This window comes from Labeo rohita, chromosome 21 (assembly GCF_022985175.1).
Source record: "Labeo rohita strain BAU-BD-2019 chromosome 21, IGBB_LRoh.1.0, whole genome shotgun sequence".
NCBI classification, from domain to species: domain Eukaryota; kingdom Metazoa; phylum Chordata; class Actinopteri; order Cypriniformes; family Cyprinidae; genus Labeo; species Labeo rohita.
Genome location: NC_066889.1, coordinates 6,314,214 through 6,326,334, shown reverse-complemented (window position 1 = coordinate 6,326,334; position 12,121 = coordinate 6,314,214). Strand labels below are relative to the sequence as shown.

Below are 12,121 nucleotides of genomic sequence, written 5' to 3'. Positions count from 1 at the left end.
TATCTCACCCAAAGAAAATGATCATTAATTGCTCTTTAGTGCTTTTAATTAGGCTTTAATTGTGTTAGACCATCGACTTTAAAAACAGCCCGAAGTCTTTAGAGTCTTCCATAACAAATCTATATAGCTTTTCTTTAAAGATTTGTCTCACATGGATCTTAACAGAGCTTCCAATGAGATTGATGTTTTAAAAAATTGTGTTCCTGTTCTGTCACAAAAATCATATATGCGTCATTTCATTAAGGTTAAATTTACAGTAAATATATCTGCTTAATTGACGAATTTTGATTAGGGTACTTATTAGGTTTTTTTGTCATTTCTATTAATTTTTTAATGTCTGTATTGTTGTATAGTACATTCCACGGAGGTTCTTTTAGTGCATTAAGTTAACAAGCAGAAATTATTTTTTAATGCTTTTAGTTTTAGTTAATTATAATAACCCTGTTAGAAAAACACTACATGTTTACATTATGCTCAGAAATATGGATTTATGGACACGGTTTATAGCCAAAACATTAAATAAAGCGAGATAAAATAACATTTTACATGTATGTTACTTCTGAGAAATGTTTTCCTTTCCCTGAGATCACTGTTAATTGAATGTTCCAAGTGCCAATTTCCTTTTTGTGAATGCACTGATGTTCTTGGATAATAGTCTATTAAAGAACGGAAACGCTGTAAATATATGTCTGATTTTTTCTCTCTCTCTCTCTCTCAATTGACTAAAAATATGAAATTACTAATGTATTGTTATTTAAAGCAAATTGTTTGGACAACAGGTTTGTCCGTCCCCAAAGTCACACCGAGTTTTCTGATTGGCTAACGCCTCAGGCTGCGCTCAAATTCTTTTTTGAATAAGGTTGTCACAGAAACATGTTCTATTAAGTTAATTATTTAAAAGGGATTTTTTATGCGTAGTATTTCAAAAAGTCGCAACAGATTCAAGCTTCATTTACAATAGCTTACGTATATTTACCTTTAGCAGAAACTGACAGCAAATGTATGCGCCGCCCACTTTTGCTCGCGGTCATATGACGTCACGTACGTCAGTACGTCGTGAACTCCATGAAGGTGGGTTGAACAGCTTGCTGGAAGTTTAAAGAAGTGTTTTTATTAAGCCAAAACACTTAAACGCTCTGTCTACTGTTTGTTAATACATCGTTAGTACGTTAGAAATCCAAAGTCTGTGTGGAAAAACGAAACCAAAACGCTTAAGTCGTGGACACACTATAATCATGTGTGACTTGACACATTTAGCCCCACGAGTTGTAATCAACAGGTGTCTGTTCATTTTAGACCAGTGTGTTGTTGTATAGAAATGTGAAACGGATAATTAAACTGCTTAGCTGATAATCGACGTCTGTCTAAGGAGACTGTAGGTCATGAGGGAATGATATTGAGTCTTGACGGATCTGTATCTGAGGACACATGGGTCACTGACCGCTCACTTTGAATATATTACCACCAGCAAGTAGCTGCTATCTTAAGTATTTGCTACATTATAGTTGTTTATACACGTCAGATGACTTACCACGACTTTATTTTGTAATCTATTTCAGTCTGTGTTTGTTTTGCTCACGTAACGCAGCTTAACATTTGATGTTGTATTGTGCCGTGCGCTTAGTCTAATTCCCTTTACTGGCATTAGGGTAGTTATGGCATCTTCGGGGTATTTTGGTGATGGTCCTCCAATGCGCGAGCGTGACCCGTACTTCACTGAGGTCATCAGCCAGAGGATGCGCGTGCCCGAGCGGCTGAGGGTCGGTCCAGCGACCCACGCGCACCAACCTGCAGACCTGAGACCTGAAGAGCTACCTGCTGCCTACAGCATGCACATACCAGACAGATTGGCCTTAACAGGTAGATTTCACAGTGGTCATAGTTCAGACAATGCTCAGTAATGATTTACAAGTCAGATATATGAATATGTAATTGCACTTATTTGAGCAAAAATACAGTAAAAACAGAGATGCACTATCATTTAAATGTAGTACTAATAATAATAATAATAGTACTTTTATATATAGATTATAGATAATATATAGATTGTATATTAAGAAACAGAAATTCTTTACAACAGTAATGACAGTGGCAAATAAGTAATCGAGCACCAAATCAGAATCTCATGATTTCTAAAAGATCATGTGACATTAAGTGACATTAAATTCTTTCAAACATAGTTTAAATAAAAAAAAAGTACTTCTAAGTTTGTGATCAGTAAGGTTTTTAATGTTTTCTTTAAGAAGTTTCTTATACTCTTCAAGTCTGCACTTATTTGATCAAGAATACAGAACAAACAAAAATATTGTGAAATATTATTGCAATTAAATTTTTTTTCTATTTTAAAATATAATTTATTCCTGTGATGCAAAGCTGAATTTTCGGCATCATTACTCCAGTCTTCAGTGTCGCATAATCCTTTAGAAATCGTTCTAATATGCTGATTTATTATCAGTGTTCGAAACATTTGTGCTGCTTGATATTTTTTAGCACCTTTGATACTTTTTAAGGATTCTTTGATGAATAAAAAGTTAAAAATAACAGCATTTTTTTTTTTTTCATTAAAATACAAATCTTTTATAACACTATAGTCACTACTGTTCAAAAGTTTGGGGTAAGCTATTTTTTCTCTCTTTATTTATTTATTTTTTTTTTTAAATAAATCTAAATATATATATATATATATATATTTCCCAGCAAGGATGTGTTAAGTTGATCCAAAGTAATAATAAAGCCTTATACTCTTAGAAAATATTTCTATTTTGAATAAATACTGTTCTTTTTAAAGTTTTATTCATTAGAAAATCCTGAAAAAGTTCCACCAGTAAAAAAAAAATGCAGCACAACTGTTTCCATCATTAATAACAAAATCAGCATATTAGAAAGTTTTCTGAAGAATCATGTCGCACTGAACACTGGAGAATTGGCTGGAGTAATGGCTGATGAAAATTCAGCTTTGCATCACAGGAACAAATTATATTTTAAAGTATATAAAAATAGAAAACAGGTATTTTAATTTGTAATAATATTTTACATTATTACTGTTGTTGTTTTCTGTATTTTTGATCAGATATATGGATGAGCATAAGATACTTCTTTAAAAAAGATTAAAAATTCTTACTGATCCCTAAAATTTTGAATTGCAGTGTACCATCTTTACCTTTTTTTAACAGATGCTCCTGATCTGAGTCCACGACCTCTCTTCACGAAACACCCTTCATCAATGTGGGACCTTCAGCATGGGTCCTGGGACAAGGAGGCGTTCATGAGAGAGTCTGTCCAGGTAGTCTCGCATAGCTACACATAAGCAAACCTTTGACTAAAATGACAAAAGGGACATAAATTGCAGCTTATTCTGTTGAAGATCTGCCTACTTGAACAAAACAGCAACCTGACAGACTTGTAGAGGAAAGTTTATATTACACTAACAATAGAATGGTGTAAAAAAATGTTTGTAGGAGAACTGGTGAGCCACCTAACAAAATATGTAAATGTCAGTGAGGGTCATGAAGGAATCATTCCAGGTCATGATATTTCTTGTAATATCACACAGAGTCCACTACGAAGGTCTTACAGTGATCAGGGCTTTGGTCGAACCCCACCTGGAACCCCCACACACTCCAGACAAACACTCCGCTCCCAGTCTCCGTAAGTCCAGTTCACTGTTTGAGTGCTAAAGCACTTAGTGGGAATCATATTTACTATAATATATGTACTTAGTAGGAATAATTTCTACTTGCTGGGAATCATATTATTATAGGGTCATATACAAATATGTGACCATGGACCACAAAACCAATAACTTTTGAGATTTATACCGAATAAATCAGCTTTCCATTGATGTATGGTTTGTTAGGATAGGACAATATTTGGCTGAGATACAACTATTTGGAAATCTGGAATCTGAGGGTGCAAAAAATTATTTAAAAAATCAAAATTAAATTTTGATATGTTTACAGTAGGAAATTTACAAAATATCTTCATGGAACATGATCTTTACTTAATGTCCTAATGATTTTTGGCATAAAAGAAAAATCGATAATTTTGACTCATACAATGTTTTTTTAGCTATTGCTACAAATATACCAGTGCTACTTAAGACTGGTTTTGTCCAGGGTCCAGGGTCATGTATACAAAGAAGACAGAATGACCAGAATCAAAACACACACACACACACACACACACACATATATATATATATATATATATATATTTATTATGTATATATATATACACACATACACATTCACATAAATGTATGTTAGGGCTTTCAAATCAATTTAATATAATAATATATAGAATTAATGATTATGCTTAACAAGGCTGTATTAGTTTGATTAAAAAATATACACTGCCATTCAAAAGTTTGGGTTCAGTAAGATCTGTATGTGTGTGTTTTTTGTTTTTGTTTTTGTTTTTGTTTTTTTTAAGATTCTTATGAAGAAGATAAAAAAAAGATGTATTTGATTAAAAAATACAGAAAAAAATGTAATTTTGTGAAATATTATTGCAATTTAAAATAACATTTTTCTATTTTACTGTGCTTTGATATAATTTATTCCTGTGAAGTAAAGATGAATCAGCATCCATTAGTCCAGTTTTCGGGTGTCACATGATCCTTTAGAAAACATTCTAAGGCTTGCTCCCTTTATCAGGGGTCACCACAGCGGAGTGATCCATGCAGCCGATTTGGCACGTTTCACACCGGATGCCCTTACTGCCGCAACCCAGCCCTGAGAGTGCACTAGAAATCTTTCTAATATGCTGATTTATAGTCAGTGTTGGAAACAGTTGTTGTGCTGCTTAATATTTTTTGGGACATGTGATACTTTTTTCTGGATTCTTTGATAAATAAAAAGTTAAAAAGAACAGTGTTTATTAAAAATAGAAATTTTCTGTTACAATATACACTACTATTTAAAAGTTTGGGGTCAGTCATTTTTTCTTTTCATTTTTTTTTTTTTTTTGGAAGAAATTGATACTTTTATTGTGTTAATGTGTTAAATGGATAAAAAGTGACAGTAAAGACGTTTATTGTTAGATGAGATTTCTATTTTGAATAAATGCAGTTCTTTTTAGATTTTGTATTCATCAAAGAATCAAAGAAAAAAAGGATTACAAGTTCCAAAAGAATATTAAGCAGCACAACCGTTTCAACACTGATAATAAATCAGAATATTAGAATGATTTCTAAAGGAGCATGTGACACTAAAGACTGGAGTAATGGCAGATAAAAAAAAATTCAGTGCTGCATCACAGAAATAAATTATATTTTAAAGTATATAAAAATAGAAACCTTATAATAGAAATTGCAATAATATTTCACAATATTTCTGTATTTTTGATCAAATAAATACAGCTTTGATGAGCATAAGAGACTGCATTAAAAATATGAAAAATCTTGTTGATCTCAAACTTTTAAACAGCGATGTATATAAATTGTTTGTAACAGAAAATAAAATGTATATGTAATGCATTCCTGTTATGGCAAAGCTGAATTTTCAGCAGCCATTTTGTGCTCAATTGTTACCAATTTTCTTTGATGCTCAGTTTTAATAATTAAATCATGACAGATTTTTGTAACATTATAAATCTTTATATTTATATAAAAATATAAAGAGGAGAGGATTTTGTGTAATATGCAATTTCAGATGTGTTTTTGGTGAATATACATAGAAATATATTTGTGTTATATGAATATAATGTACATAATGCAGTAATATACAAATTAATGGTTCACACATAATTGTACGTGAACCTTTATTGTCAACAGCATGATTTTAAGTTAAGTTGTATAAGCGAAAATATATATCTTTGGTCCTGTTTAGTTTTTAGTAACTTTTTTGTTATTTTTCTAATGATTATAATTAGGGTTAAAGCTAAACTCTGCAGGAAAGTGGATCTCCTGGCCAGATTTGAGGATCCCTGCTTTATATATGCATGTCTCACTACCACTAAACAGCCACTAGAGGGCAGGAGAGATTGTTACATTTGGTCAGTTCAGGACACCTTTTGTGCTAAATGAGAAGCTTATTTACCAGGCTCATTCATTTAATGAGACTTTTATTTAAACAGACACATTCAATTGAAGCATGTCAGGTTTGTGTGTTACAACTAGTGTTAGTCTTAGTATCAGTCTTTAAATAACAGCAGTGCTCCTGTATGTCCGTACCTCTCCCTCCCACTCCGCAATAGCCGCAGTATTGGACGTCCACCTGTCGTGCATACAGACCCGCCCCCACCACAGCCCCCGGGGCGCCCCTCCATCCCACCCAACCTGCTGTCCCCACAGAGCATGCTGCAGGCCGCCAAGGAGCTGGGCCAGCAGGCGTCTCAGAAACTCCTCCAGACCGTCACCAAAAAATACTCCTCCAGGTGACACGGATCCTCATCCTTCACTCCCTGCCTGTCCCCCTTCCTGCAGTTGTGGGCTCTAACTAACCTGGGCTGTTCAGCTGTTTGCTTTGACCTTTGTATCCCTTTTGTGTGGTTTGGTTTAATTTGGTTGTTTCTGATGGAACTGCATCAGACTTGGCTTCCTGTCAGGCTTTTAGAGTTGGTGCACCTTTCATGCCTGCAAATTCAAATCAGAGCTTTGGGCTTTGATTGAATTCACCGCCATTGCTTTACTGGAGCAACTAACAAGCACCTTAAGCATTGTAAAACTGAGCTTTGAGCTTTTAGTTCCCCCTTTCTTCTCATTTTGAATGGAATTGTTCACGAAATCATGTTCAACTGCTGTGGTTCCTGGTGTCTTTCTTTGTTTTAAGGTACGGTTACCCAGAAAACCGTCCTTCTCAGCCTGTGGAGGTTCAGCCTGATCAAAGCAGGACAAGGTGACAGTGGCTCATGCAATTTCCATGTATTCACTAGTGGAATGCTGCTGTACCGCAATCTAAGCATAAGCAAACATTTCCTGTTTAGTTGTTAATGTAGGGTTTTTATCATAACAAATTGTGTTGCGGAAGCTCGTTGAATTAAGCAAATCGGTCGGTGATGTCAGGGAGGGTGTTATGTAAGTTTCACTGGAAAGATGTTTAAGTGTTTGTTAACATAATTTTTGTCCCACAGTGCATCGCAGGAGTTCTGGCTCAGTCCTGAAGAGGACACGGGTACTGCTGTCGAGTTCATGGTGCTCCGCAGACAGGTGAGTGCCTGGGCTTCACACCAACCACAGGTTCAGATTTCACTGAGAGACAGTGCTTTCATTCATGCATAGTTTTTTCTGTTGTTGTGCAGTTTTGTATGTCATGTATACAGAAGTTTTATATACAGATTATATGCGACCCTGGACCACAAAACCTTTCTTAAAAACAGGTATATTTGTAGCAATAGCCAACAGTACAAAGTCAAAATCGATTTTTCTTTTATGCCAAAAATCATTAGGATCGTGTTCCACAAAGATATGTTGTACATTTTCCTACCGATTTTTGATTAGTAATATGCATTGCTAAGAACTTCATTATTGATTTTCTCAATGTTTTGATTTTTTTTGCACCCTCAGATTCCAGATTTTTAAATGGTTATATATTGACCAAATATTGTCCTATCTTAACAAACCATACACCATTGGAAAGCTTATTTATTCAGTATAAATGACCCATGTGACTGGTTTAGTGGTCCATGGTCACACATGTAATTTTTATGAATACAGTACATATAATACAGTACTGTACAAATCCATAGTTAACGTGTTACATGGACTTTATAGATTTTATTTTTAAGCTTAGCTTATTTGTGATGTTTTTTATTTTGTTAGACATGTCATTAATTACTCCCCTTTATGTTGTTCCAAACCCATAAGACTTTTTTTCATCTTCGGAATGATGTCCTTACTACTTTTCTGGGCTTTGAAATGTTTGTTGCGTTGCTGTCTATGCAGAGTCAGAAAGCCTTCAGCTTTCATCAAAAATATCTTAATTTGTGTTTTGAAGATGAACAACGGTTTTACAGGTTTGGAACAACATGAGGCTGAATAATTATAATTATTTAAATTGGGTGAATTTGGGTGAACTATCCCTTTAATTACACAAAAATACCATCTAGTGTTTGGAATAAAAAAATACAAATCAATATAATGGCTCCAGCAGACAGAAAAACAAATGAAGAGTGAGGAGTGTAGTCCAATTTACAAGCACATGTAAAAAGTAACCTTTTTTTTTTTTTTTTTTTTTTTTTTACGACATTTTTAAAAACAAATTAATATATTTTTTTTATATAGCAAGGGCGCATTAAATTGGTCAAAAGTGACATTATATTTTTTGTAAAAGAACAAGAGATCCTAAAAATGTGCATGACAATTTTCACAAAAATATATTAAGCAGCACAACTGTTGTCAGCATTGATAATAGCAAGAAATGTTTCTAAAGCACCAAATGAGCATATTAGAATGATTTCTGAGGATCATGTGACACTGAAGACTTACTGATGAGTTATTTTAAATTGTAATATTTACTATAGTAAAATATTACTGTATGTTTGATCATAATAGATTTCTTTCAGTAATACACTACCAGTCAAACGTTTTTGAACAGTAAGATTTGTTTTTTTTTAAAGAATTCTCTTCTGCTCACCAAACCTGCATTTATTTGATGCAAAGTACAGCAAAAACAGTCAAATTTTTAAATAGTTTTACTATTTTAAATAACTGCTTTTTATTTTAATATATTTTAAAATGTTATTTATTCCTGTGATTTCAAAGCTGAATTTTTTTAGCATCATTACTCCAGTCACATGATCCTTCAGAAATCATTCTAATATTCTGAATTGGTGCTCAAAAAAATGTATTATTATAATTATGTTGAAAACAGCTGAGTAGAATTTTTTTCAGGTTTCTTTGATGAATAGAAAGTTCAGGAGAACAGCATTTATCTGAAATAGAAATCTTTTGTAACATTATACATGTCTTTATCATCACTTTTGATCAATTTAAAGCATCTTTGCTGAATAAAAGTATTAATTTCTATCATTTCTTACCCAAGGAAAAAAAAAAAAAAAGGAATTATACTGACTTCAAGCTTTTGAATGGTTTAGTGCAGGGGTCACCAGATCCGGTCCTGGAGGGCTGGTGTCCCTGCAGAGTTTAGCTCCATCCCCTAATCAAACACACCTGAACCAGCTAATCAAGGTCTTACTAGGTATACTTGAAACTTCCAGGCAGGTGTGTTGAGGAAAGTTGGAGGTAAACTCTGCAGGACACCGGCCCTTCAGGAACAAGTTTGGTGATCCCTGGTTTAGTGTATAATGTTACAAAAGCTTTTTATTTCAGCAAATGCTGATCTTTGGATCTTTCTATTCATCAAATAATTCTGAAAAAAAAAATGTACTCAACTGTTGTAAATATTGATAATAGAAAATGTTTCTTGAACAGCAAATTAGCATATTAGAATGGTTTCTAAAGTATCATGTAACTGAAGTAATGATATTGAAAATTTAGCTTTGACCACAGGGATAAATTACATTTTAAAATCTATTCAAATAGAAAACAATTATTTTTAAATAGTAAAAATATTTCAAAATTTGACTGTTTTTGCTGTATTTTGGATCAAATAAATGCAGGCTTGGCGAGCAGAAGAGACTTGTTTAAAAAAATATTAAAAATCTAATTTTTTAATTTTTTTATTAATTTATTTATCTATTTTTTTTATGTAGGGAATGGGCTGATGGGAGGGAGAATAGGGTGTAAAATGTTTGCTGTGTTTACATGATTATTACTCCATAATTGTCGGATCTGTTGTGATATGCAAACTGAAAAAGCAATAAATATATTGGTCAAATTTATTTATTTATTTTTTTTTAATCTAACAAACCCCAAACATTTGAAAAGTGTAAAGTATATAAATATGTATAGTGTGGATGACATTGATTGTGTTCCTTTGATTTGACTGGTTCAGGTAGTGAAGATGAGCAGGAGGATAGCAGGGCTGGAGAGGCAGAACGCAGAGCACAAACAGACAGAACTGGTGCTGTTCTCTCTCTTACTGTCTGCCTGTCTGATCAACGGCTGGCTGTGGCTGCGCAGATGACCGCTTGCACTCCACAACACTACACTACACAGACAGCACTACAAGAGCAGCAGAGCCGTTTACTGGGAAGTACAAAATTCCACATATTTGTTATAGTGATTACTAAATTTCTTCTCACCAAAACTATGGTAAATGGATGGTTTAGAAACCACTCCGATAGAGGACTGTCATCAAAATGAGGCGTAAATGTGAACCATCCACTCGTATGTGTCATGTGATCATGGCAGTGACTTGGGGCACTTTGCGTTACAAGTGATTTGAGGAACTTGAGCATGTTTTTCTCATTGTGAAAGGTATGCAGTGACTATTTTTGTATTTGATTTATTCTGCAAATTAAGTAAATGCAAAAAAAGAGATGTTCTGCATGCTTTGATGCAAGTATTTATGAAAGTATAAATATGAATGTTTATATTTACATTTCCTATTTTCTTCCAGTTTGAATAACCTTCAATGTTAACTCATTTGCCCGGCCTGATATATGATGAATATTTAAAATAATAAAAAAATTGTAATTAACCTCATATGTCTCATTTAAAAATTCATTCACATGATGCCTGACAAAGAACAACTAAATGCTGCAACTGGATCAGTTTATTAAAAAATTAAATTAACCAAGGAAATAGTTACTGAAACGCTTTAGACTATAAACCAATTGAAAAATGTAAAGCCTTATAGAAAATCTGCATGAGATAAGATAGGAAATGATGAACAGGAATACAATTTAATTCAAATTAATCATCATTGTACAGTAATAACATTGTCAAGCAGCAACTAGTGACATTTTGTAAAGAAACAAATACTAGTGAAATGAATGTAAAACATTCCTTGTGAGGAAAAAAAAAAAAAAAAAAAAAAAAAGACTATGTAAAATGCCCATTGATTGGGACGCATGGGTACATACTATACAAAATAATACAAAAACACATTCTCATAATTCGTCCTGAGATGGACTGACACATTCTCTTTTAGAAACAATAAAGAATCAAATGTAGCAAGACCATCAAGTAAGTTTAGATAAGACTGAGGCTTCAGGTGGAACAAACTGATAAACGTGGTAATGAAATCAAACTCACATGAGCAGATTGGCCTGACCGGCACAGTTAAACTTCAATATCTTTATGTAGAAACTTTGACCTTTTAAGAATTTTCACATTTGCAAGAAACCATGTTTGAAATGTAATGTGTGTTTATCTGTTTTTAGATCCACCTTTGTCTCAGTCCACTCTTTGGTCCATTGTCTTAGTTTGTGCCCAAATTAGATTAGTGCTCTTCAAAACTTGCTGAAACTGCCCTAAATACACAGCTGTTGAGCATTGACAATGGGTGATCTAACAATGCTGGAAATGTTTTAGATTTTATCTAAAAAAAAAAAAGAAAGACAGGAAGGAAGAAAAATAACTAGTTTCTATCTCTCAAGCGAATGAGAAAAGACTGATTGTGTACAAAATGTCAAGTACCGACGCACACAATGTGCTGAACTGAGACTGACTGTGCTCAAATACTCGATGACTTGAAAATGCATTCGATTTGGTCCATGTTTCAAAACAAATGACATGTGAATACAACTACAGTGAAATAGGTTTCTATGAAATCAGATTTTTAGGGAAAATATTTAAATCAGGCTTATAAGCTTTTAGACTTGTATGTGGTTGTCTCCTAAACAAATACTGAACTGAAAAGATGAACTGCTATGTTGGATTTCTTTAGCCCTATATTTTTGAAATTGTCATATAATGGCTCTGCTTTAGTCACATGGCATTTAGGGCTCAAATGATTGGCTCAAAACAAGACACTTCTGCACCAGCTGACCCTTTGAGAGGCATGGGTTTTATACTGCAATGTTTTATGTGTCCTACAGGGGGCAAAATGTGCTTAGTACCAAGTTTTAACCATTCAAAAATTTAGTGTTAGTAAGAGTTATTTTTTTTTAATTTAGCTGAAAATGTATTAGGATATTATTCATATTTAGAAAATACGCTAAATAAATATTAAGCAGCAAAACTTTGTTCAGTATTGATATAAGCAAGCAGTTAAATTGTTTTGATCAAATACGCTACCAGTCAAAAGTTTTTGAACAGTAAGTTTTTAATGTTTTT

At 33.3% G+C, this 12,121-nt stretch overlaps 1 protein-coding gene across 2 annotated transcripts; it reads left to right on the top strand.

Moving 5' to 3' along the window:
• The first annotated feature begins 1,012 nt into the window (after positions 1-1,012).
• LOC127152124 (mitochondrial fission factor) lies at positions 1,013-10,542 on the top strand. Of its 2 annotated transcripts, XM_051092586.1 has the most exons (8): positions 1,013-1,071; positions 1,649-1,860; positions 3,174-3,283; positions 3,554-3,648; positions 6,196-6,375; positions 6,771-6,836; positions 7,072-7,147; positions 9,894-10,542. In XM_051092586.1, exons 2-8 carry the CDS (start codon positions 1,656-1,658, stop codon positions 10,023-10,025), a joined length of 864 nt encoding a protein of 287 aa, XP_050948543.1. In that variant the 5' UTR covers positions 1,013-1,071; positions 1,649-1,655; the 3' UTR covers positions 10,026-10,542. The 2 variants fall into 2 exon arrangements, with proteins under 2 accessions (XP_050948543.1, XP_050948544.1); XM_051092587.1 differs by lacking the exons at positions 6,196-6,375; positions 6,771-6,836.
• The last annotated feature ends 1,579 nt before the right edge of the window (positions 10,543-12,121 follow it).

Coding starts and splice junctions, on each gene's coding strand:
- LOC127152124 (XM_051092586.1), top strand. CDS start 1,656: ATGGCATCTTCGGGGTATTTTGGTGATGGTCCTCCAATGCGCGAGCGT. Junction 3,649..6,195: donor ACACTCCGCTCCCAGTCTCC/GTAAGTCCAGTT, acceptor ACTCCGCAATAG/CCGCAGTATTGGACGTCCAC. Junction 6,376..6,770: donor ACCAAAAAATACTCCTCCAG/GTGACACGGATC, acceptor CTTTGTTTTAAG/GTACGGTTACCCAGAAAACC.